This window comes from Molossus molossus, unplaced genomic scaffold (genome assembly GCF_014108415.1).
Source record: "Molossus molossus isolate mMolMol1 unplaced genomic scaffold, mMolMol1.p scaffold_m16_p_4, whole genome shotgun sequence".
Taxonomy (NCBI): domain Eukaryota; kingdom Metazoa; phylum Chordata; class Mammalia; order Chiroptera; family Molossidae; genus Molossus; species Molossus molossus.
Window position 1 is genome coordinate 125024723 of NW_023425377.1, and position 20337 is coordinate 125045059.

At 55.0% G+C, this 20337-nt stretch overlaps 1 protein-coding gene across 1 annotated transcript in view; it reads left to right on the plus strand.

Annotated features, from left to right (window-relative positions):
* Positions 1-20337, plus strand: part of ANXA5 (annexin A5) — a 28791-nt gene that overhangs the window by 5466 nt on the left and 2988 nt on the right. The window contains exons 3-10 of the mRNA XM_036241500.1: positions 3553-3637; positions 4841-4935; positions 6470-6583; positions 7909-7999; positions 12656-12735; positions 13425-13481; positions 18975-19068; positions 19894-19989. Coding sequence (XP_036097393.1) covers positions 3553-3637; positions 4841-4935; positions 6470-6583; positions 7909-7999; positions 12656-12735; positions 13425-13481; positions 18975-19068; positions 19894-19989 — 712 coding nt within the window. The remainder of the gene's footprint in view (positions 1-3552; positions 3638-4840; positions 4936-6469; positions 6584-7908; positions 8000-12655; positions 12736-13424; positions 13482-18974; positions 19069-19893; positions 19990-20337) is intronic.

Consider the following 20337-nt stretch of genomic DNA (forward strand, 5'->3'; position numbering starts at 1 on the left):
ATCTCGCCTTCTCTTGTTCCTGCCCCAGCTCCAGTTCCCTCCACGCACTGCAGCTCTCGGGCTGCTGCGGAGAAAGGCGAAACCGTCCTGTCCCCCGGCAAACGGGGAGCATCCTCGGGCTTCCTCCCTGGTCCTGGCTTCCTTTCCGTTCCAGCTGCTTCTCACCTAGAGGGCTTCGCATCTCGTGTCAGGAGTTTTCAAACAGCCTTCCGCATCCTGAAGGGTCTATTGTTGTTATTGTTATTATTTTGTTAATCCTCATCAGAGGCTATTTCTCCATTGATTTTTTTTTAGAATGGAAGGGAGGGAGGGGGTGAGAGTGAGGGAGAAAACGTCGGTGTAGGAGAGACACATCAGTTGGCTGCCTCCTGAACGACCCTGGCCTGGGCCAGAGATGGAACCTGCAGCCCAGAACCAGGTACCTGCCCTTGACTGGGAGTCCAACCCATGACCCCTCGGTCTGAGGGCCGACGCTCTAACTAGCCACTGAGCTAAGCCAGCCAGGGCTTGCAGGGTCCATGTTATTGTCCCTGCTGTTACCCTAGTAACATGACTGCAGAGTTGACACTGCTCTTCCTGGCTTAGTGTCCCCGAGGGCTTCCCTTGAGGACAGGATCAAGTCAGCATTTCTTTCTTCCTTTTTTTTTTTTTTTTTTTTTTAATATATGTATTTTTATAGCTGACAGCATTACAGATATCCAATGGATAAAAAAGCTGTGGTACATTTACATAGTGGAATACTATGCAGCTGTAAAAAAGAAGATCTCTTACCCATTGAGGGTCCTGGAGAGTATTATGCTGAGTGAAATCAGCCAGTCAGAGAAAGACAAGTATCCCATGGTCTCACTTATGCATGGATCTAAGGAAGGCAACATTTCTTAGCATGGCTTTCCAGCCCCTCCGCCCCCCGCCCACAGTACCGGCCCTGGTCTGTTGAAATCCTACCCCTTCCCCAGACTGTAGCATTCGTCCATGTTTATATGCTTGTGAGCTACCTGCATTTCTCCTCTGTCCCCGACCTGCCTGGCACTGTCACAGGCAATTTTCAGGACATTTTGGGGAAGTTTTTCTGATCTCTTTCACTCTTCCCAACTCAGCCCCTCCCCTGCGTGCTCACGTTGCCCTGGAGAGCCCTGCGTGTGGCCCTGCTGCCCTCCCTCCTGTACTTACGTGCTCCCGGCCTTGGAGAGCACGGCATGTCCCCAGTGACTGTGCAGTGTCACGTGGAAGCTGTTCAGAAATGGTTGTTGAGTGAAGGACTAAACCGACGGTGAACTCAAGCATCTGTCAGTCCCGGGTTCTCACACCGAGAGCCCCTGGAGTTGCCGGGTTTCTATGTTGATGCTGATGGTGTCTTCGTGGGGATGTGAAGCGGTCCCACCAAATGGGCGACTGTGCTTTGGCCCGAGACACGACTTCCACAACCGCTGCTGTTTGATGGGCCACTTTCTCAATCCTCGCCGGTTTTAGCCACGTGGGAGCGGGCAAGAAACCAGGACTCAGCCGTCTGCCTCACGGGCTCAAGCTGCAGACCGGCGGAAGGGGACCTAGCTCTGGGCGCATCCGTGCTCCTCAGAGGGTGGGAGTGGAGGAGCCCGGCTGTGGGCGCGTTCCCCGGTGGGTGGATTGAAAAGCTTTGACTTAGTTTCATGACCTCTCCAAGGAGATAAGGGGGATGAGGCTCCCCCACCTTCCGAGGTGGCCACAGCCCTTTCTTTAGACCAGGGACACTCTGTGGCCGGCCGATCACATGGGGAAGTACCCCTTACCTCTTGGATTGTCTTCTTGTGGCCTCATGATTACAACGCTGAGGTTTTCCTGTGGGTTCTTTCATGGGGACTCTGTTGTTTAGGGAAAGCAAGAAGGACTGTTCTTTCCTTGAACAAGGTCAGAGTCGACTGTTAAAGAAAGTTATTCTGACACTGGTCACAGTGTTCAGGAAGACGATTCAGAGTCAGAAGGAAGGGATGGGGGCGGGAAGAGATGAACCAAAACACTGACATGCACATAAGCATAACCCATGGACACAGACAACAGTGTGGACAGGCTAGTGGTGGGGAGTGGGGAGGAGGGAGGAGGGACAAGGAGGGACATCTGTAATACTTTCAACAATATAAATTTAAGAAAAGACTATTACAACAGGGGAGAGAGATTGGGTTCAAGTATGAATACAGCAAAGCCACTGGGGATGCGTATCCGGGGGTCAGGGGTGGAAACTTCCTGAGAGGAGACTTCAAGGGCAGGGGAAGTCTTGCTAAACTGGCCCGATGGGGTCCCTGCTGAGGGCACCCCACAGACGATTCCTCAAAGCGGGGCGGGGGGGGCTGGATGACCGTGGGCAGAGGCGAAGGGCTGGGGATTCTCCGGACGCTGACTCAGCAGGACTCCCCCTGCGGCTGGGGGGCACCAGACCTCGCCACAGACAGGGGAGCCCCCTACGGCCTGGTCAGGGAGTCTGTCTGCTGGATCTGCGCCGGCTGCTCGCGCAGGAGGCGCCGGTCAGTGCCCGGGGAGGGCCGCTGGGCTGACCCAGGCGCCGTGTCCTGTGACCTCCTTTCCCATGGCTGTCTCGTCACCCTTTTTATTCTGTTGGTGGTAGGAGGTTGCGATCCTTTGACTCGCAGGTGGTTGTCTTCCTTGCACTCGTGATTGAACACGTATGATTGCACACCTCACAGGTGTGCTCCCCTCCCCCTTGATTGCACACCTCACAGGTGTGCTCCCCTCCCCCTTGATTGCACACCTCACAGGTGTGCTCCCCTCCCCCTTGATTGCACACCTCACAGGTGTGCTCCCCTCCCCCTTGGAGCTGTTTCTGTTAGGATGGAACCTTAACAGGAGTCTTGAGGGACTTGGGAAGCATTTCTTGGTGCAAGTAAATGCTGGGGGCCGCCCTTTAGCATAAGATAAGTGTATGACTCAGCGTTAGTAAAGCCTTCTCTTGCCAAAGAGCTAATGATGTTACAAGGGCCGTAGGTGTGATAAAAGGACGGGCAGCAGGAAACCCGATGAAGAATCTCTTCCGACGCATCTTTGTGAAGCTCAAAGACTGTCTTCTTCTGGCACATGAGTTTCCAAATATCCTCTCAGGCTTTGCCAGGTTATCTTAAAACCCCTAATAAGTAGACAGAAATAGGGCTGGATGCCAAGTCATGTGGTAAGAGCTTAGCGTAGAGCTGAGTGCCGGGGTTCGGGCCTCGGGCTTCAGTGTGGGCTCCGTGTGCTCCTGGATCAACGGGCCAGAGACTTCATGGGAAGGAGGCCTGAGAGCAAGTGAGTCAGGAGGTGCTGGGGGCTCCCCCCAGGGGCCATTCCCAAGGGAGGAGCCCTGGGAGCCAGTGTCCCGACTGAGGTCCTGTAGGGACTGCAGGCGGCCGGCGGCTCGTGTGTGGCATTGGTCCTGCGGATCTGCCCCTTTCAAATAGGGCGACAGGTTGTGAGACGGTGAAGGAACTTAGTCGGGACGTGATCGAGTGGGGGCCGCTGTGTCTGTTATTTGCTGTGCTGTGTTTGTTAGTCTGCTCTGAATAGTGTCCCTGTCTCCCGCCGCAGGTTCTCAAAGGCACTGTGACCGACTTCCCTGGCTTTGATGAGCGGGCCGACGCGGAAGCTCTTCGGAAGGCCATGAAGGGCCTGGGTAACTTCAGCCTCCTTTGTGTTCCAAAAACCGGGACTGTTGTCTTTCCAAACCCCAAGTCATGGGTTCACAGGAAGATTAATCTTAGGGTAGTGTAGAGAAAGAGAAAGGTACACGGAGATACCAGAATGATAGGACGGACCCTCCGGGGTGCTCAGTGTCTGGAACTGAGCCGCCTTGGGTTTTACAGCCGGCAGCCTCACCTGTGTGGCAGGTGACAGGCCAGAGAAGCAGACCTTCCTGAGAGCCGACCCTCTGCAGCTTCTTGCGGCCCGTGCCCAAGCTCATGCCCACTCCCCCAGTCTGCTGCATCCGCCTCTCCTGGGCCCCGGCCTCCTTTCCAGCTGCCTAGAAACCTTTGTCCCCGAGGCTCCCCACACAGGCTGTGCCCGTGCCCAGGCTCCCCCCAGGGCCCGTGTAGGACACCGTCCGGAGGTGTGGCTGCCCCTCCAGGAGGGCTTCAGGTGGAGCAGGGCTTTCTGGCTCGGTGAGGCCGCTGTGGTGTCCCAGCCCTGCCCCGCCCCACTCACGTCCTGCCCTGCCCCGCCCCACCCACGTCCTGCCCTGCCCTGACCCGACTCTCCCACGTCGTGACCTCTGAGCCAGCCGTCCGAGGTCATCTGCAGTTCACGAGAGTCCCGTGCTTCCCTCCTGCTGAGCTTTCTCTCAAGTGAACAGAAGCCCGTCCTTCTTCCTCATGTCCTTTCATCCTTCAAGACCTGGGGACCCCGCCTCTGTGACGCTTTTCCCAAGCCCCCTCCACCTCCTGTCGCTCAGAGAACCTCCTTTGAACCCCACTGAACACCTGGACCTCCCCTGGGCCCTTGTCACATTCTGCCACAGCTCACGGTCATTTGTGTGCAGCTGTAGTTATCCCCTCCCTTGTCTGTCCCCTGAAAGCGGGGTCCGCATCTGCATCCTCTCCGTCCCCGTGACGCCTTGTGAACAGCCACTGTCAGGGCCTCTCGCTGCGGGGAAACCGGGTGCACTGTTTTCAGAAAGGAGGGGGTTTCCCACCCGCCTCCCAGAGTGGGGGTGGGGGTAGGAATGCCGGCACCATCCCCCGGGGCGTGAGCAGGTTTTCCACTTGAGTCGGCCACGTGACACGCATGTCTCAGGAGGGAAGGAACTGAAGGCTCGGGCACAGAGGTGGGGGGGGCGCCCAGATGTGGCTGAGCGTCACTCGTCACTGGTCACTCGCAGGCACCGACGAGGAGAGCATCCTGACCCTGCTGACCTCCCGAAGCAACGCTCAGCGCCAGGAGATCGTTGACGCCTTCAAGACGCTGTTTGGCAGGGTGAGTCCCGGCCTGCCCGGGGACTGCGGCAGCTTGGTTAGGGTGACCTTGCCTTCTGCTGGTCCCTGTGGCAGACGTCACATACTCAGTGATGCCGACCTTCCCTCTCCTCCTTCCTCCCCAGTTGCTTCATCAGCAGCTGCGGGTACACAGTGCCCACGTCACTTGCCCTCACGCAGCTGCTTTGCCTGCGTGACGCTGTGGAGAGGCCGCCAGCCCGCTGACCACCACCCCGCTGGCCTGCAGCTGGGCTGCTCCCGTCCGTGTCCTACCGGCGGCCTGGGTCACAGGGTGTGTTGTTGTGGCACGGTCTCGGCTCCTTTGGGGGAGGTATTTTAGTAAGCGAGTTTTTTATTTCGTATTTTTTATTTTTATTCATTTTAAATCTTTTCTTTAAAAAAAATATGTTTGTATTGATTTTGAGAGACAGAGAGAGAGAAACGTGGATGAGAGAGATACATGGATCGGCTGCCTCCTGCACGCCCCCTACTGGGGATCGAGCCTGCAGCCCAGGCCTGTGCCCTGACCGGGAATCCAACCGGGACCTCTCAGTCCCTGGGATGACGCTCAACCACTGAGCCGCACTGAGGCACCAAATGAGTTTTAATTCACTGATGTCAATGCTCTTATTTGATTAACAATTCAAACTAAAAATTAAATTTGTAAGGAATGAATGAGCGCCTACAAGAAAAGCTTAGATGTCATTTTATTCTGAAATTTTCATTCAGAAACAAATGCAAAGCAAAGCAAAAAAAACCAGGCATTTTAAACCCAGGTTCTAGTCGTCTGGGGTGCTCAGCCTGGAGTGGGGGGACCACCGCTCTCCTTTCACATCCGGGAGCCCTGTTTCCCACGGTGCCGGCAACCCCCACAGTCAGGCCCAGAGCCGGCGCCACCTGTTGCGTTGAGAGAACAGAAGGTGTTCGAGTAGGATGGGCCAGATTTTATCGATTGCAAAAACACATTTGTGATTTTTTGGGAGTAAATTTTTTTTAAGCTACACATGTTTCTCAGAACAGTATTTTTTTTTGGTTAATCCTTACCCGAGGATATTTTTCCATTGATTTTTAGAGAGAGTAGAAGGGAGGGAGAGAGAAACATCGATGTGAGAGAGACACATCAATTGGTTGCTCCCCGCCCAACCCCGACTTGGGCCAGGGATCAAACCTGCAACCCAGGTACATGCCCTTGCCCAGAATTGACCCCATGACTCTTTGGTCCGAAGGCTGTTGCTCTAACTGCTGAGCCAAACTGGCCAGGGCTCAGAACAGCATTTTTAGAACAGAATTTTTAGCATTCCTTTAAAGCATTCATTTTTTAAAAACTCTTGAAGTAATAACACCTCTCTCGAGACCAACGACCTTGGCACAGGGTGACTGCTTCACCCCTGCTTTCGGTCGGGGTCAGGTACCTTATTTCACCTCTGTGCCTCTGCCGGGGAAATTCTTCGGAGCAGAGGGCTGTCATTCATGTTTAAGGAGAACCTCCTTAAAACGTGTGCCTGGCAGACACACCTGTATTCTCTGTGCGCCAGGACCTTCTGGACGACCTGAAGTCAGAACTGACCGGAAAGTTTGAGAAGCTGATCGTGGCTTTGATGAAGCCGGCCTGGCTGTACGACGCCTACGAGCTGAAGCACGCGCTCAAGGTGAGGGGGGCGAGCGGGCCGACCGGCCTCGCCAGCGGCCGGCGGCGATCACAGCGGCGTCGTTTTCGTCTTAAAAATAATTGGGTTATTCCGCGAGGGTTTCGTGGAGAACAGAGCTACAGGATGCGGTAAGAAGGAAAGGAGAGAGAGAAAATGACACGTGGGTCATTTAATCCTTTTTGTTTCGCTAACTCTATGCTAGTGGCTATTTAAATTCTTAATATTTTTTTACAGCCTCTTATTTCTTAGTTTTATGCCTGTTTTTTAATTCTGAGGTGTGTCTTAAAAATGTTACCGAATAGGTGTTTTATCTTTTAAAATAGAAATTTGGCTGGTTGGGGAACAATAATATTGTTCCTCATTATAGGTTCAAAAATAAAGCTTCAGAGATTTTTTAGAAAAGAAAGGTGTTCTTACACCCTTTCCTAGAAGTAGCCGGTAAACTTGTTACAATTTTGTTGTAGCAGATAACTCTCTGTAGGCCTTCTTGACTGGCGCTGGGAACAGTATAAATCTGGCTACACTGAAACATTTGCTTGGACCCACGGGACAGGAAACTGTTAGCTCCTTAGCAGTTTTGAGTTGGAAGGAAAAAGGGAAAGACTGAACAACAGACATACCGTGGTTCCGTGGAGGGCGGAGGGTCATCTAGTTAAGGTCAGTTCTGGGCTCATTCTCTTCATTTTCCTTCAGTGACTCTTTGGGAGTAAACAAAATCCCAGGTCACTGGAGACGGGCATCTTTGTGGCTTGCTTCTGAAATGTCAGCAGCAACTGAAATTCCGCCACAGCATAAATCTAGGTTTGCCAAGTGCTTGATTTTTGCTAAAGAAACAGAAATATGAAGAGAATGACACTTAAATAGACTATCTGTGTGTCCACAGAGCTGAATTTGGGGGCAGGTCTCAGGATGTACGATACAGACTGTTTAAGTACCAGAACTTCTCTCCATAAATCTGTGGAGAGGCTACATTTTTACTATGGGAGCCTTTTCTATTCCATGTTTCATTAAAATGTTTTGCTTTTAAGCAATTTAGAATTTAAACGGATAAAATTACAAATTTGTAGCATCTGTTACCTGTCTGCACACTTACATACAATGAACATTATTTTTCATTAGATAAAAAGGGATACAATTGTCTTTGGAAAGAAAATTATTTTGAAATTTCTTATGTCTATACTGGAAGGCATACACAAAGAAGTGAATGTTATGTTGGATACTTTTTATGTCATTATGCAGTTTGCGTAACGTCCATACTAGGAGAGTCACTTTCTTTTTAATCCTGGTGACACGGTTTTTCCTGTTACAAATGAATCTCCACACAGGGAGCGGGGACCGACGAGAAAGTCCTGACGGAAATCATTGCTTCCAGGACCCCTGAGGAGCTGACGGCCATCAAGCACGTTTATGAAGAAGGTACAGGTTTCCAAGTACACTTCGCATTGTCTCCAATGTCTGTCCTTCATTTCTCTAGTGTGAGCGCCGGTCGGTGGTTACGGGAAGGCCACGCGTGATGTCGGGTGAAGGGGAGACGCGGGTCCGTGGTTACAGGGAAGGCCACGCGTGATAGCCGGGTGAAGGGGAGTGCAGGTCCGTGGTTACAGGGAAGGCCACGCGTGATGGCCGGGTGAAGGGGAGATGCAGGTCCGTGGTTACAGGGAAGGCCACGCGTGATGGCCGGGTGAAGGGGAGTGCAGGTCCGTGGTTACTGGGAAGGCCACGCGTGATGGCGGGTGAAGGGGAGTGCAGGTCTGTGGTTACAGGGAAGGCCACGCGTGATGGCGGGTGAAGGGGAGTGCAGGTCTGTGGTTACAGGGAAGGCCACGCGTGATGGCGGGTGAAGGGGAGACGCAGGTCCGTGGTTACGGGAAGGCCACGCGTGATGGCGGGTGAAGGGGAGTGCAGGTCTGTGGTTACAGGGAAGGCCACGCGTGATGGCGGGTGAAGGGGAGACGCAGGTCCGTGGTTACAGGGAAGGCCACGCGTGATGGCCGGGTGAAGGGGAGACGCGGGTCCGTGGTTACAGGGAAGGCCACGTGTGATGGCCGGGTGAAGGGGAGTACAGGTCCGTGGTTACAGGGAAGGCCACGCGTGATGGCCGGGTGAAGGGGAGTGCAGGTCCGTGGTTACAGGGAAGGCCACGCGTGATGGCGGGTGAAGGGGAGACACAGGTCCGTGGTTACAGGGAAGGCCACGCGTGATGGCCGGGTGAAGGGGAGTACAGGTCCGTGGTTACAGGGAAGGCCACGCGTGATGGCGGGTGAAGGGGAGACACAGGTCCGTGGTTACAGGGAAGGCCACGCGTGATGGCGGGTGAAGGGGAGACACAGGTCCGTGGTTACAGGGAAGGCCACGCGTGATGGCCGGGTGAAGGGGAGTGCAGGTCCGTGGCTACAGGGAAGGCCACGCGTGATGGCGGGTGAAGGGGAGAGGAAATAAATGAACAACAATTTGAGTTGCTTTTTTCCTTCAGCAAGGGGAAGACATGTGTTTGCCTTACCCATAACTATTTTCGTTTTTATGGGCCATTATGACTGTGCATAAGGAGTGTGGATGAAGATGGAGTTTCTTTTTAAATAGAATTTGCTGCCAGGCGGCCTCTCTTTTGTCTTCACTTGAAGATGCAAGTGGTTTCTCTTCCTTATAAAAGTCAGTTTTATGTCCGCCAAGTTGTGTGTCACCTCGGGTGGGCACCGTCTGGGGAGCTCTGGGCGTCTGCGGCCGTCCCTGGGCACCTCCGGGAGCTCTGGGCGTCTGCGGCCGTCCCTGGGCACCTCCTGGGAGCTCTGGGCGTCTGCGGCCATCCCTGGGTACCCTCCCGGGAGCTCTGGGCCTCTGCGGCCATCCCTGGGCACCGTCTGGGGAGCTCTGGGCGTCTGCGACCGTCCCTGGGCACCTCTGGGAGCTCTGGGCGTCTGCGACCGTCCCTGGGCACCTCCTGGGAGCTCTGGGCGTCTGCGGCCGTCCCTGGGTACCTCCCGGGAGCTCTGGGCATCTGCGGCCATCCCTGGGCACTGTCTGGGGAGCTCTGGGCGTCTGCGGCCGTCCCTGGGCACCGTCTGGGGAGCTCTGGGCGTCTGCGGCCGTCCCTGGGCACCTCCGGGAGCTCTGGGCGTCTGTGGCCGTCCCTGGGCTCCTCCGGGAGCTCTGGGCGTCTGCGGCCGTCCCTGGGCACCTCCGGGAGCTCTGGGTGTCTGCGGCCATCCCTGGGCACCTCCGGGAGCTCTGGGCGTCTGCGGCCGTCCCTGGGTGGCGGGCTGGTGCGCCCCAGCGGGATTTTCTTTGTGCTGTGCCTTCCTCTGTGGGGTGGTCTTTCAGTCTGAAGCAGATCCTGTGACTGGAACCAAGAAAATGCAGTAAAAAGTAAAGGAAGTAGAGAGTTCTTTTCTCCCCAGATTTCCTGTGACAGACCCCCCCACCTGATGCAGGGGGACCAGACTGTCTGGGCTGTCGCTCCGTCCCCGCCTTAGCACTGCCGTTAGCCAGGAGCGTGGGCCCTCCCGTGGCACCTGTCGGTCGATCTTAGAAGTGCCGCAGTAACCCAGCGCGTCGGAACCCAGCGACCACCTTTTTATCCTGCTGAGGCCTTTCCGAGTGCTGCTCTTTCTTTCCTGCTTCTCTTTATAGCCGGACAGGCCCCAGCCTTTAGGCGGGCGGGTGACATGCGGTTCAGTTGCCCATGCTCACCGGGGGGTTGTAGTGGCTGTGACAGTCGGGTGTCTCTGCCACGGCCGCTGAGCCCGTGTGCCGCCCGTGGACGGGCCGTGGTCTCTCTGACACTACTGCTGAGCCCGTGTGCCGCCCGTGGACGGCCCGTGGTGTCCTTGCCACTACTGCTGAGCCTGTGTGCCGCCCGTGGACAGCCCGTGGTGTCCCTTCCACTGCTGCTGAGCCCGTGTGCCGCCCGTGGACAGGCCGTGGTGTCCCTGCCGCTGCCGCTGCGCCCGTGTGCCGCCCGTGGACGGGCCATGGTGTCCCTGCCGCCGGCCCGTGTGCCGCCCGTGGACAGGCCGTGGTGTCCCTGCCGCTGCCTCTGAGCCCATGTGCCGCCTGTGGACGGGTGCCACGGGGCACATTGGCTGTGTGTGGTCCACTGCTCAGCCACGGCACTGTGCACGTGACTGTAGATGACAGATCGTGTCATCTCTGCATCTGGCGGTGTGCAGGCTGTCCCGGATGACCCCAAAGGTGCACACGGCATAGTTCCCGTCCTCAGGGCATTGGCCGTCTCCCTAGGGGCGACAGTTTAGAAACACGGCAGTAAGTACAGGATAGTAAAATCCAAACAAGTGAAATGCCAAACAGATTGAATGCAAGAACTCATTCAGAGAAGAGCGGTCCTCGTGGTTTTGGATGTCGGGAGAGTCTTTGTGGCGCAGCCAGGCGCTGAGCGGGGCTTGGGGACCAGGGGGGTTCGGGTAGGGCAAGGAGGAGGGCGTTTCTGGTCACCTGCGGAACGTGTGTTGAGGGAGCAGAACCTGGCCGTGTGCGAGCAGCGTGGAGTGGACTGAGCAAGGCACGCGGCTGCCGTGGCAGGATGCGCACCGCTGGGCTGCCAGGCTGGGCAGGAAGGTCTGCGTCGGGAGGGCTCAGGGCCACGCCGGTGCTGCTCAGGGGTTAGAGCATTGGCCCTTGGACCTAAGAGTCTCGGGTTCAATTCCCGGTCAGGGCACATGCCCAGGTTGTGGGCCAAATCCTCAGTGTGGGGCATGCAGAGGCAGCTAGTTGATGTTCTCTCTCATCAATGTTTCTCCTCTCCCTCTTCCTTCCTGTCTCTCTAAAATCAATAAAAGAAAAAAAGAGGCTGCTCAGGGCCTGGCTGGTGTCACTCAGTGGTTAGAGCATCAGCCCTTGGACCTAAAGGTCTCGGGTTCAATTCCTGGTTAAGGGCACGTACCTGGGTTGCACATTCAATCCCCAGAGCCATTCAGGAGGCAACCAATCAATGTATCTCTCTCACGTCAATATTTCTCTCTGCTTCTGTGTCTCTCTCCTCTCCCTCTCTTCTATTCTTTCTAAAAATGAATGGAAAAATATCCTCTGGTGAGGATTAAAAAAAAATACCATGATCATGTGGCCATGTGTGTGGGGGGAGGTAAGCGAGGCAGTTATGCCCCATCCAGGTGGGTGGCAGGTGTCGGGGGAGTGAATCAGACAGGGCAGACATCTGTGACAGGCTTTGATGGTTAATCCTAGATAGGTGTTGGAGTAGCGGAAGGTGTAAAACATTCCTTCAAGGTTTTGTATTTGGGTAACTGATTGAAATAAACACACAGCTCTCTGCATGTCTGAAATAGAAGTTTCAGGCTTTCAAATACTGATGACATATTTAAATGGCTGGGAGTGATACCTCCTCCCTTCAGCAGCAGCGGAGTCTGTGAGCGGGACTGCGGACGCCTGTGGCCCGGTCCTCCCGTGGCCTCTGGTCGGATAGCTGAACACCGAGGTGGGAAGGGGCGCGTTCTGAACCCCCCATGCTGTCTCGGAGCGAGCTTCATTTGCTGCAGGGGAAAGGTATCTTTTCAGGGAAGGAACGGCCACTCCGCTCACTGTTAGAGCCGCGATTTCACCCGGGGCCGAAGAATTTCTCCGACACGCGCCACCTGACCCGTTAGTGGGGGGCTGACCTCTTTTCCCTTAGAAACTAAGGCTTCGATCGTCAAAGTAAACGCGGCAACAGCCAACAACAACAGCCGTCCGGTGTGAATAAATCACAATTATACCTATTTTTTTTTTGGTCAGATCAGTAAAAGTATTTTTGGGCGTGCTGTAGGATTTTAGTAACGCGCGTACGTGCGCTGCGAGAGGAGACGGGTTCAGCGCGGCCGGGGCGCAGCGCACCGCCACCGGGCCCAGAGCACTTGCGAGCGGCCGCCGCAGGGTTTAGGCTTGAACCAGTGCTTCTGGGAAACTCACTCAGCCTTTGCTTTTCCGTCGTCAGGGCCCTCCGGGCAGAGTAGACATTCGCTGATCAGATACTCCTTCCTCTGTCCCTTCCATCTGATCAGTGGGGCAGGATGGCCTTTTCCAGTGGAAAGACATGTAAGTCAGTCTGATGTTCCTCTGTTGCAGAATATGGCTCCAGCCTGGAAGACGATGTGGTGGGGGACACCTCGGGATACTACCAGAGGATGTTGGTGGTCCTCCTTCAGGTACTGGGCGGACACTGGTGACAGTGTGAGTAAAATGTCTGAGGCTGGCCCTGGCCGGTTTGGCTCAGCAGTTAGAGCGTCGGCCTGCGGTCCTGAGAGACCCGGGTTCGGTTCCCGCTAAGGGCACGTACCTCGGTTGCAGTTTGTCCCCGGCCCTGGTTGGTCGTGCGGGTGGCAGCCACTCGATGTGTCCCTTTCACGTTGATGTTTCTCTCTCTCTGCCTCTCTCCCTCCCACTCTACCTGAACAAAAAATGGAAAAAATGTTGAGTGAGGATTAAAAAAAAAAAAAAAAAAAGTCTGAGGCTGGACTGGCCCGAATCTAGTCAAGTAAGGTCACTTAAAATTCTTTTAGCCATTTCTGGTACTTGCTTGATTCTCCCTGGGGGGTGTCTGTGTGTTTGTGTTTCAGAAGATCTGACCGGCACTCAGAACAGCTGACTCATAGCTTTTGTTTTTTGTTTTTGGTATCACTGTCCTCCTTTACTCATAGACTTTAAAACCAAGAGGGTTGGATTGGTTTTGGACAGTGCTGTGTGATAATGTGAAATATTGTAGAACTGATTTGATCTTAATCAAATATTATTCCTAAGAAATAAAGCTTTATGTGCACAACAATCGGGTGGAAACTTTTCCCGTTCTGCTTGGAGACGTTCCTGTAATTCAGTAATGTGACATATTCTCTTATAGGCTAACAGAGACCCTGACGCCGGAATTGACGAGTCGCAGGTTGAACAAGATGCTCAGGTGAGTGAGACCAGACACGTGGTGGTGTATTAGGGCGTGTCTTACAAAGCACACGGTCCCCTGGGGACATTTCTCATCTTGATGTGGCTAACATGTCTGTTGTCCAAAAGCTGAGACGAGACAAAATAAACTGCGTGTGAATTGTGAGTCTCACCTAGGCAGGCTGTTGTTCTGGGATTATGGAACATTCACAAAATGGAGAATTTGAGCAAAAACTTCCCCCCAAACCCAGCTGTTATGCACCCCAGTGCCCAGGGGGCAGTGGGTCTGGGCAGCAGAGGATAACGAAGAGCGTGTCTTAGTGATACGTGTGCTTTAGTGTACAATCCGGCCGTTCCTTTTCAAATATATTCATTAAAAAGTTGATTGAGACAGCCCTGGCCGGTTTGGCTCAGCGGTTGGAGTGTCGGCCTGTGGTACAGAGAGACCTGGGTTCGGTTCCTGCTAAGGGCATGTACCTCGGTTGCAGTTTGTCCCCGGCCCTGGTTGGTCGTGTGGGTGGCAGCCACTCGATGTGTCCCTTCACATTGATGTTTCTCTCTCTCTCTCCCTTCCTCTCTCTCCCTCCCGCTCTATCTGAATAAAAAATGGAAAAATGTCCTCGGGTGAGGATAAAAAAAAAAAAAAAGTTGATTGAGACAGTGAAAATGAATCAGCGCACGCTCGGTTGTCTGAGTCAGTTATACACCCCTGTAGTACAATTAAAATTAAAGTTACTGATAAACGAGGGGCGACTGTAGGTGACAGATCACGTCAGGGTTTGGAAGGCCCCCTCCTTCGATGGACTTGGCAGTGGGCTTGTTGTTCTGCTGGCTGACTTGTGGCGAGTCCCTGGTGACAGTTCTCACCCCAGCGTGTCCAGACCCCGCTGTGGTCTCGGTGTGGCTTACCCGTGGTCACGTGTGGGAGACACGTGTGGGGAAAGCGGAAATAGCAGGGAGTCAGTACTGAGGGAGTTACCTGGGTTCCTAGAGTCACCTGTGGTGGTTCTGTCTCGGGCTCGAGTGTCAGATGACGAGATACGCAGTCTGATTGTTCGTCCTGAGACCCCGAAGAGGGAGGAGCTGGTTCACTCCTCCGTGGACTGTTCCCAGGCAACAGTGCGGGCCGTGTGGGTCCCCGCGTGCTCAGTGTCGTGCTGGGGCTGTGGGCGCTGGCATCTCTGCCGCGCTGGAGGGAGAGACGGGGAGGAAGTGATGTTTACCGAGGGCTGTCTGTGTGCTAGCGCTCACCTTGGCATCTCTCTTTAAAATTGAATTAAATTATTTCTCATCACCATTTGTGCCCCCGACCCTTCCTTCGCGTCCCCACCCCATGGGCACCACACTGCGTTCGTGTCCAGGAGTTCTTTCTCCCTCTTCTCTTGTTTGCTCAATCTCTCCAGCCAACCTATCGTGTCCTGTCCCTGCTGAAAACCTGAGAGGCCTTCCCTGAGTCCCAGGTCCTCGGGGTGGAGTCCAAGCCCCTGAACGTGCCCAGGCCTCTCCCTCGTCCCTGGCTCCTGCACCTCTGCCCCCCAGTCTTTCTCCTCCCTCCCCGTCCTTCCTCCCCATTCACCCCCAAACCCCCTCCCGGGGCCAGGCCTCAGGTCCCGCCCCCAAGGGCATGTCAGGTGCCCTGTCACCGAGCTTGTCACCTGATCCTGAAGCCACCTGTTGACTCGCATGCCTGCCCCGGGCACCCCGGGCTGTCGGCTCAGACCCTCGGCTCCTGGCGTGCGGTGGGCACTCGGTGAGCAGCGGAGGAGTGAGCCAGCTGTGCCACGCAGAGGGACCATTTCCCCTTCGTGGGGGGGAACAGGCTCAGGGCCCCACGAGGAGCAGTGGGTTCCCACCTGGGCCTGGTGGCTCCAGGTCTCTCCCGTCCACGGAGGGCCGTCTGTGTCCTCACCTTCGGCTCCTCTCTGGCCCTTCCTCTGCCGGAAGGAAGAAGGGTCGTTCAGTGCAGATTAGAAGCACAGGTGACGCAATGCCTGTGAGGCTGCTGAGTGGAAGCTGTTTTCACCCCGTCTGCAGTGCACCCCCCTCCGAGCAATGGCTGCCGGTGCCCAGACGCTCGGGCCCTGGGGACCTTTCTCCACTGCAGATTCTGACTCGGGCCGGTGGGGCTGCATTCTGCATGTTGTCACACGCTCTGGGGGTGCCCATGCGGGTCCTGTGGTCCAGGGGCTATGGCCATCCAGAACCCAAAGGGGAAACTTTGTCAGACTGCCTTAGGAAGTTACGTGGAGGTGTCCCCTGAGTTTCCCCACCTGCTCGGTGACCAGGAGCGACACAGCATTATAGAAGGAGCACGCCCACTGGTGCCTGAGGCGGGCGCAGCTGGACCGTGGTCACCAAGGGAGTTTAAGATTTCTCCACCGAGAGTGAGCCGAGACAGCTGAAGGGCCCTTTCATAAGCTTTTGACATTTTTTCTCGACTGATACCTGGCACTGAGCGCTCCCTGTATTTCAGGGTTCGCTAAGCTGCCGAGAGTCATCACCTGGGAATTGACTGCTGTAGACAACCCCCTTCCTTTTCACCATGTGTGATACCCGATCTCGCCTCCTCTCCTGCCACATTCTGGTCCTTGCTGCCCCTGGGCGGGGGCGGGGGATCAGGTGTTCATGGAGCACTCGAGGTTGCTGACCTGACGATTCGGTGCATTCGTGACGTAAGCTGTGGCATTTCCACTACCGACCCTGTGGAGATGGCACTCCTCCGTGGGGAGGGGTCTGAGGTACAGGAAGAGTCACGCACCTCGTCCAGGAAGCATAGACAGGGCCCAGGACGCACAGACGGGGCCCAGGACACACAGACGGGCCAGGACGCACAGACAGGGCCCAGGACGCACAGACGGGGCCCAGGACACACAGACGGGCGAGGATGCACAGACGGGGCCCAGGACGCTCAGATGGGACCCAGGACGCACAGATGGGGCCCAGGACGCACAGACGGGGCCCAGGACGCACAGACGGGGCCCAGGACACACAGACGGGCCAGGATGCACAGACAGGGCCCAGGACGCACAGACGGGGCCCAGGACACACAGACGGGCGAGGATGCACAGACGGGGCCCAGGACGCTCAGATGGGACCCAGGACGCACAGATGGGGCCCAGGACGCACAGATGGGGCCCAGGACGCACAGATGGGGCCCAGGACGCACAGACGGGCCAGGACGCACAGACGGGGCCCAGGACGCACAGACAGCCCAGGACACACAGACGGGGCCCAGGATGCACAGACGGGCCAGGACGCACAGACGGGCCAGGATGCACAGACGGGGCCCAGGACGCACAGACAGGCCAGGACGCACAGACGGGCCAGGACGCACAGACGGGGCCCAGGATGCACAGACGGGCCAGGATGCACAGACAGGGCCGCCCAGGACTCACAGACAGGGCCGCCCAGGACGCACAGATGGGCCAGGACACACAGACGGGCCAGGATGCACAGACGGGCCAGGACGCACAGACGGGCCAGGACGCACAGACGGGCCAGGATGCACAGACTGGGCCGCCCAGGACGCACAGACAGGGCCGCCCAGGACGCACAGATGGGCCAGGACACACAGACGGGCCAGGATGCACAGACGGGCCAGGACGCACAGATGGGCCAGGACGCACAGATGGGCCAGGACGCACAGACGGGCCAGGATGCACAGACTGGGCCGCCCAGGACGCACAGACAGGGCCGCCCAGGACGCACAGACAGGGCCGCCCAGGACGCACAGACAGCCCAGGACACACAGACGGGGCCCAGGACGCACAGACGGGCCAGGACGCACAGACAGGGCCAGGACGCACAGACAGGGCCAGGACGCACAGACAGGGCCAGGACGCACAGACGGGGCCCAGGACGCACAGATGGGGCCAGGACCGGGTCTGTTTGACTCCGAAGCCTCCGTACTTTTCATGGAAGCAGACGTTAACAGACTGTGCTCGGGCTCAGCGTGAAGTCCCTGTGAGTGAAGGTGGAGGGGAGGAGGTGTGAGGGTCCCCCATCCGGACAGCCCCACGGACACGGGCAGCCTCAGGCAGAAGGAAGGACTCCCGTGTGAAAGCCGGACGGGTGCAGCCTTTTCAGTCTCTGCTGTCCACGAGGACGCTGTCACGTTACTGCGTGCGGTGTCCTGAGCTGCCGCGTTAGAACAGATGTTGATCCTGAACACAGTTCTTCCAAGAGCATCAGGAGATTGTAGTGAAAGTAGCCCTGTCACCGGCCATTCCCGCACAGCTGATGAGCAAGGCGGGCTGTGGGGGCCAGCAGGGCCCCTTGGGTGTCAGCTGTACGCATGTCTTCTCTGTGTGCAGAACACGTAGTGCGTATCTGTGACATTGGTACGTGTGGTGATTTTCATTTCACTTATGTTCTCCCGTGTTTTACAAAAGTTTTCAACAAACATGTTTTTGCAAAGAGACGCAAATGGGTATTTTGAGAGAGATTTGGAACACTGAGAGATGGTTCTGAACTTGGGCCCTGGCGTCCCGTGGGACTCTCTGTCCAGTTTGGAAGTGCGTGGTCACAGGAGCAGGGTTGATGTTCTTCACTGTTATCATTAAGATGATTTCAAAACCGAGTGTTGAGATGTAACTCGTTTGTTTTGTTCTCTGGAAGACAGATGGGTCTGTACCGCCACAGTCTAAGTTCTCGAACACAGTGCGACTAAAGTTTCTACTGCACACACGCTGTGATCACCGCCGTCCCTGTTTGGGTGGCCTCTGTGGGGGAGGGGCAGCTCCAAGTAGTAGTCTCAGCACGTCGCATTCAGCGTGGCTTAGTAGGCATTCTTACCTTGCAGTGGGTAACTAAAAGGTGCTGTAGACATTTTAAAGATTGCTTCTCTGGGTTTGAATGTATTATCCACATCTCAGTAAGTGGACTCCAATTTAATATTCATGTTTATATATAATTTCATGTTTTCAGTAATTCTATGGACACTGGGAAGCACACAATCTTTCTGTGTAACACAGTAAATATGGAACTTGAACTAGTCAACAAGGATGTGTTCATGCCTGCTGGGCGCCGGGCACAGTGCCCCCCACAGCCTTGGAAAGTCACTGATCTTTTAGAAATGGGAGGCTGTGTTGTAGCTACACATCCCGTCCCGTTTAGTCCCAAAGCTCTGGTTCCGTTCTGTTCCGAGGAGAAAGTAAACCGTTCCTTTCTGCCAGGTGTCCTTGCAGTCAGAGCAAGGACACCCACAGGCAGACTCAGCTCCTGGTTCGTCCCCAGCCTGGCAGCGGAGGCTCAGCCAACCCCACTGCGGCTCCGGAGAGACCGGGGTGCCAGCAGACACTTTGGGGACATTTACCTCCCGCCAGTGTTGTCTTCTGTGGCTGTTTGGTGACAGGCCCCAAAGTAGTGCCAGACCCAGCTCACCGGGTTTCAGAGCAGGAAACATTAGAATCAAAAAGTATCAGGCGAGTTGATGTTCAGGGAGTAACCCCGTGTGGTTCGGAGCCTGGCAGGTGGAGGGAGGGGCTGATTAACCGAGGCGGACTCTCCGCAGGTGCTGTTCCAGGCTGGGGAACTGAAGTGGGGGACGGATGAAGAGAAGTTCATCACCATCTTGGGGACACGAAGTGTGTCTCATTTGCGAAAGGGTGAGTGAAACAAACATGTGATACTAGATTCGTGGTTAATTTGGAAAGTGCAGAGGGCCACCCACCAGCTACATAACAGGCACTTACTGAGTCCGTTTTTCTAATTCTCCTTTTCTCCTTGAGAAATCTCATAATTCTCTTTGCTACTGTTGTGGCTTTTTAAAAAAAACCAGAGATCACTCTAGGAGGGGGAGGTAGGCCTCCGTGCTGTCCCTCAGTCGCAGATCACTGAGCTGTGCCTCACTACAAGCACTTCCTCCTCAGAGCGGTACCCAAGAAATCATCTTTTCACTACTGGTGGTTTCAGGCAGGAATGAGTTCAGGGCAAGCGACAGAAATCCCTAATAGTGGCTTTGGAAACTGGGCTTTCTGTAGTAGGGTCCCTTGGCTAATGTGGCAGGACCTGGGCTCTTTCTGTTTGTCCTTGGTTTGGTTTACTCTCTCATGCTCAGCACCTCATTGTCACAAGAGGGCTGCGGTGGCTCCAAACACATCAACCATGTTCACGGCAAGAAATAAAGATGTAAACGTGTATCTGTGACTTTCAGTAAGGAAAGAGAAAGATTTCGCAGAATCCTTTCCAGAGGTTTACCTTTAGGTCACATTGGTAATAACTAGTAAGGGGGGGCTGGGAAATTAATGAACAAAACATTTATAACCAGTTGTTTAGGGCTTGGCACAGTGAGGCTCTGAACAAAATCAGGCTTCTGTCAGAAAGGAAGAAGGGGAGATGTGTGTTCGGCAGGACAATACCTGGTTAGAGTGAATACCTTCTCTCTGGGAAGAGTGATCCTCATGTAATTAAACCATTTTTCTATTTTCCAGTGTTTGACAAATACATGACTATATCGGGATTTCAAATTGAGGAGACCATCGACCGAGAGACTTCTGGTAATTTGGAGCAACTGCTCCTTGCTGTCGGTAGGTACTTGTACAATGTATATATTTATGGTCTTCAGAGCTCAAGTATTTTATTCCATTTAAGCAGTGTCTGAAAACAACCACATATTTCTTTATGAAAAGAACTCGTGATATTTGGGTGAAGCAAATGCCTACATTTCAAATTCAGTGTCTGGTTTGGTGTTGGGAAGACATGATTGGTTAGCGCATCTAATGCTCTGCAAAGACCGAGAGAGTTGTTCAAGGTCCCCTGGAAGCCACGATCGAAGGCATTGCTGCTTCGCTGTGAGCCTGAGGTGTGGGCGTCACCTCAGACGCTTGTGCGGGTCATCTCTGATGCCTGTGGCACTTGAATGTTCTCTTCAGTGC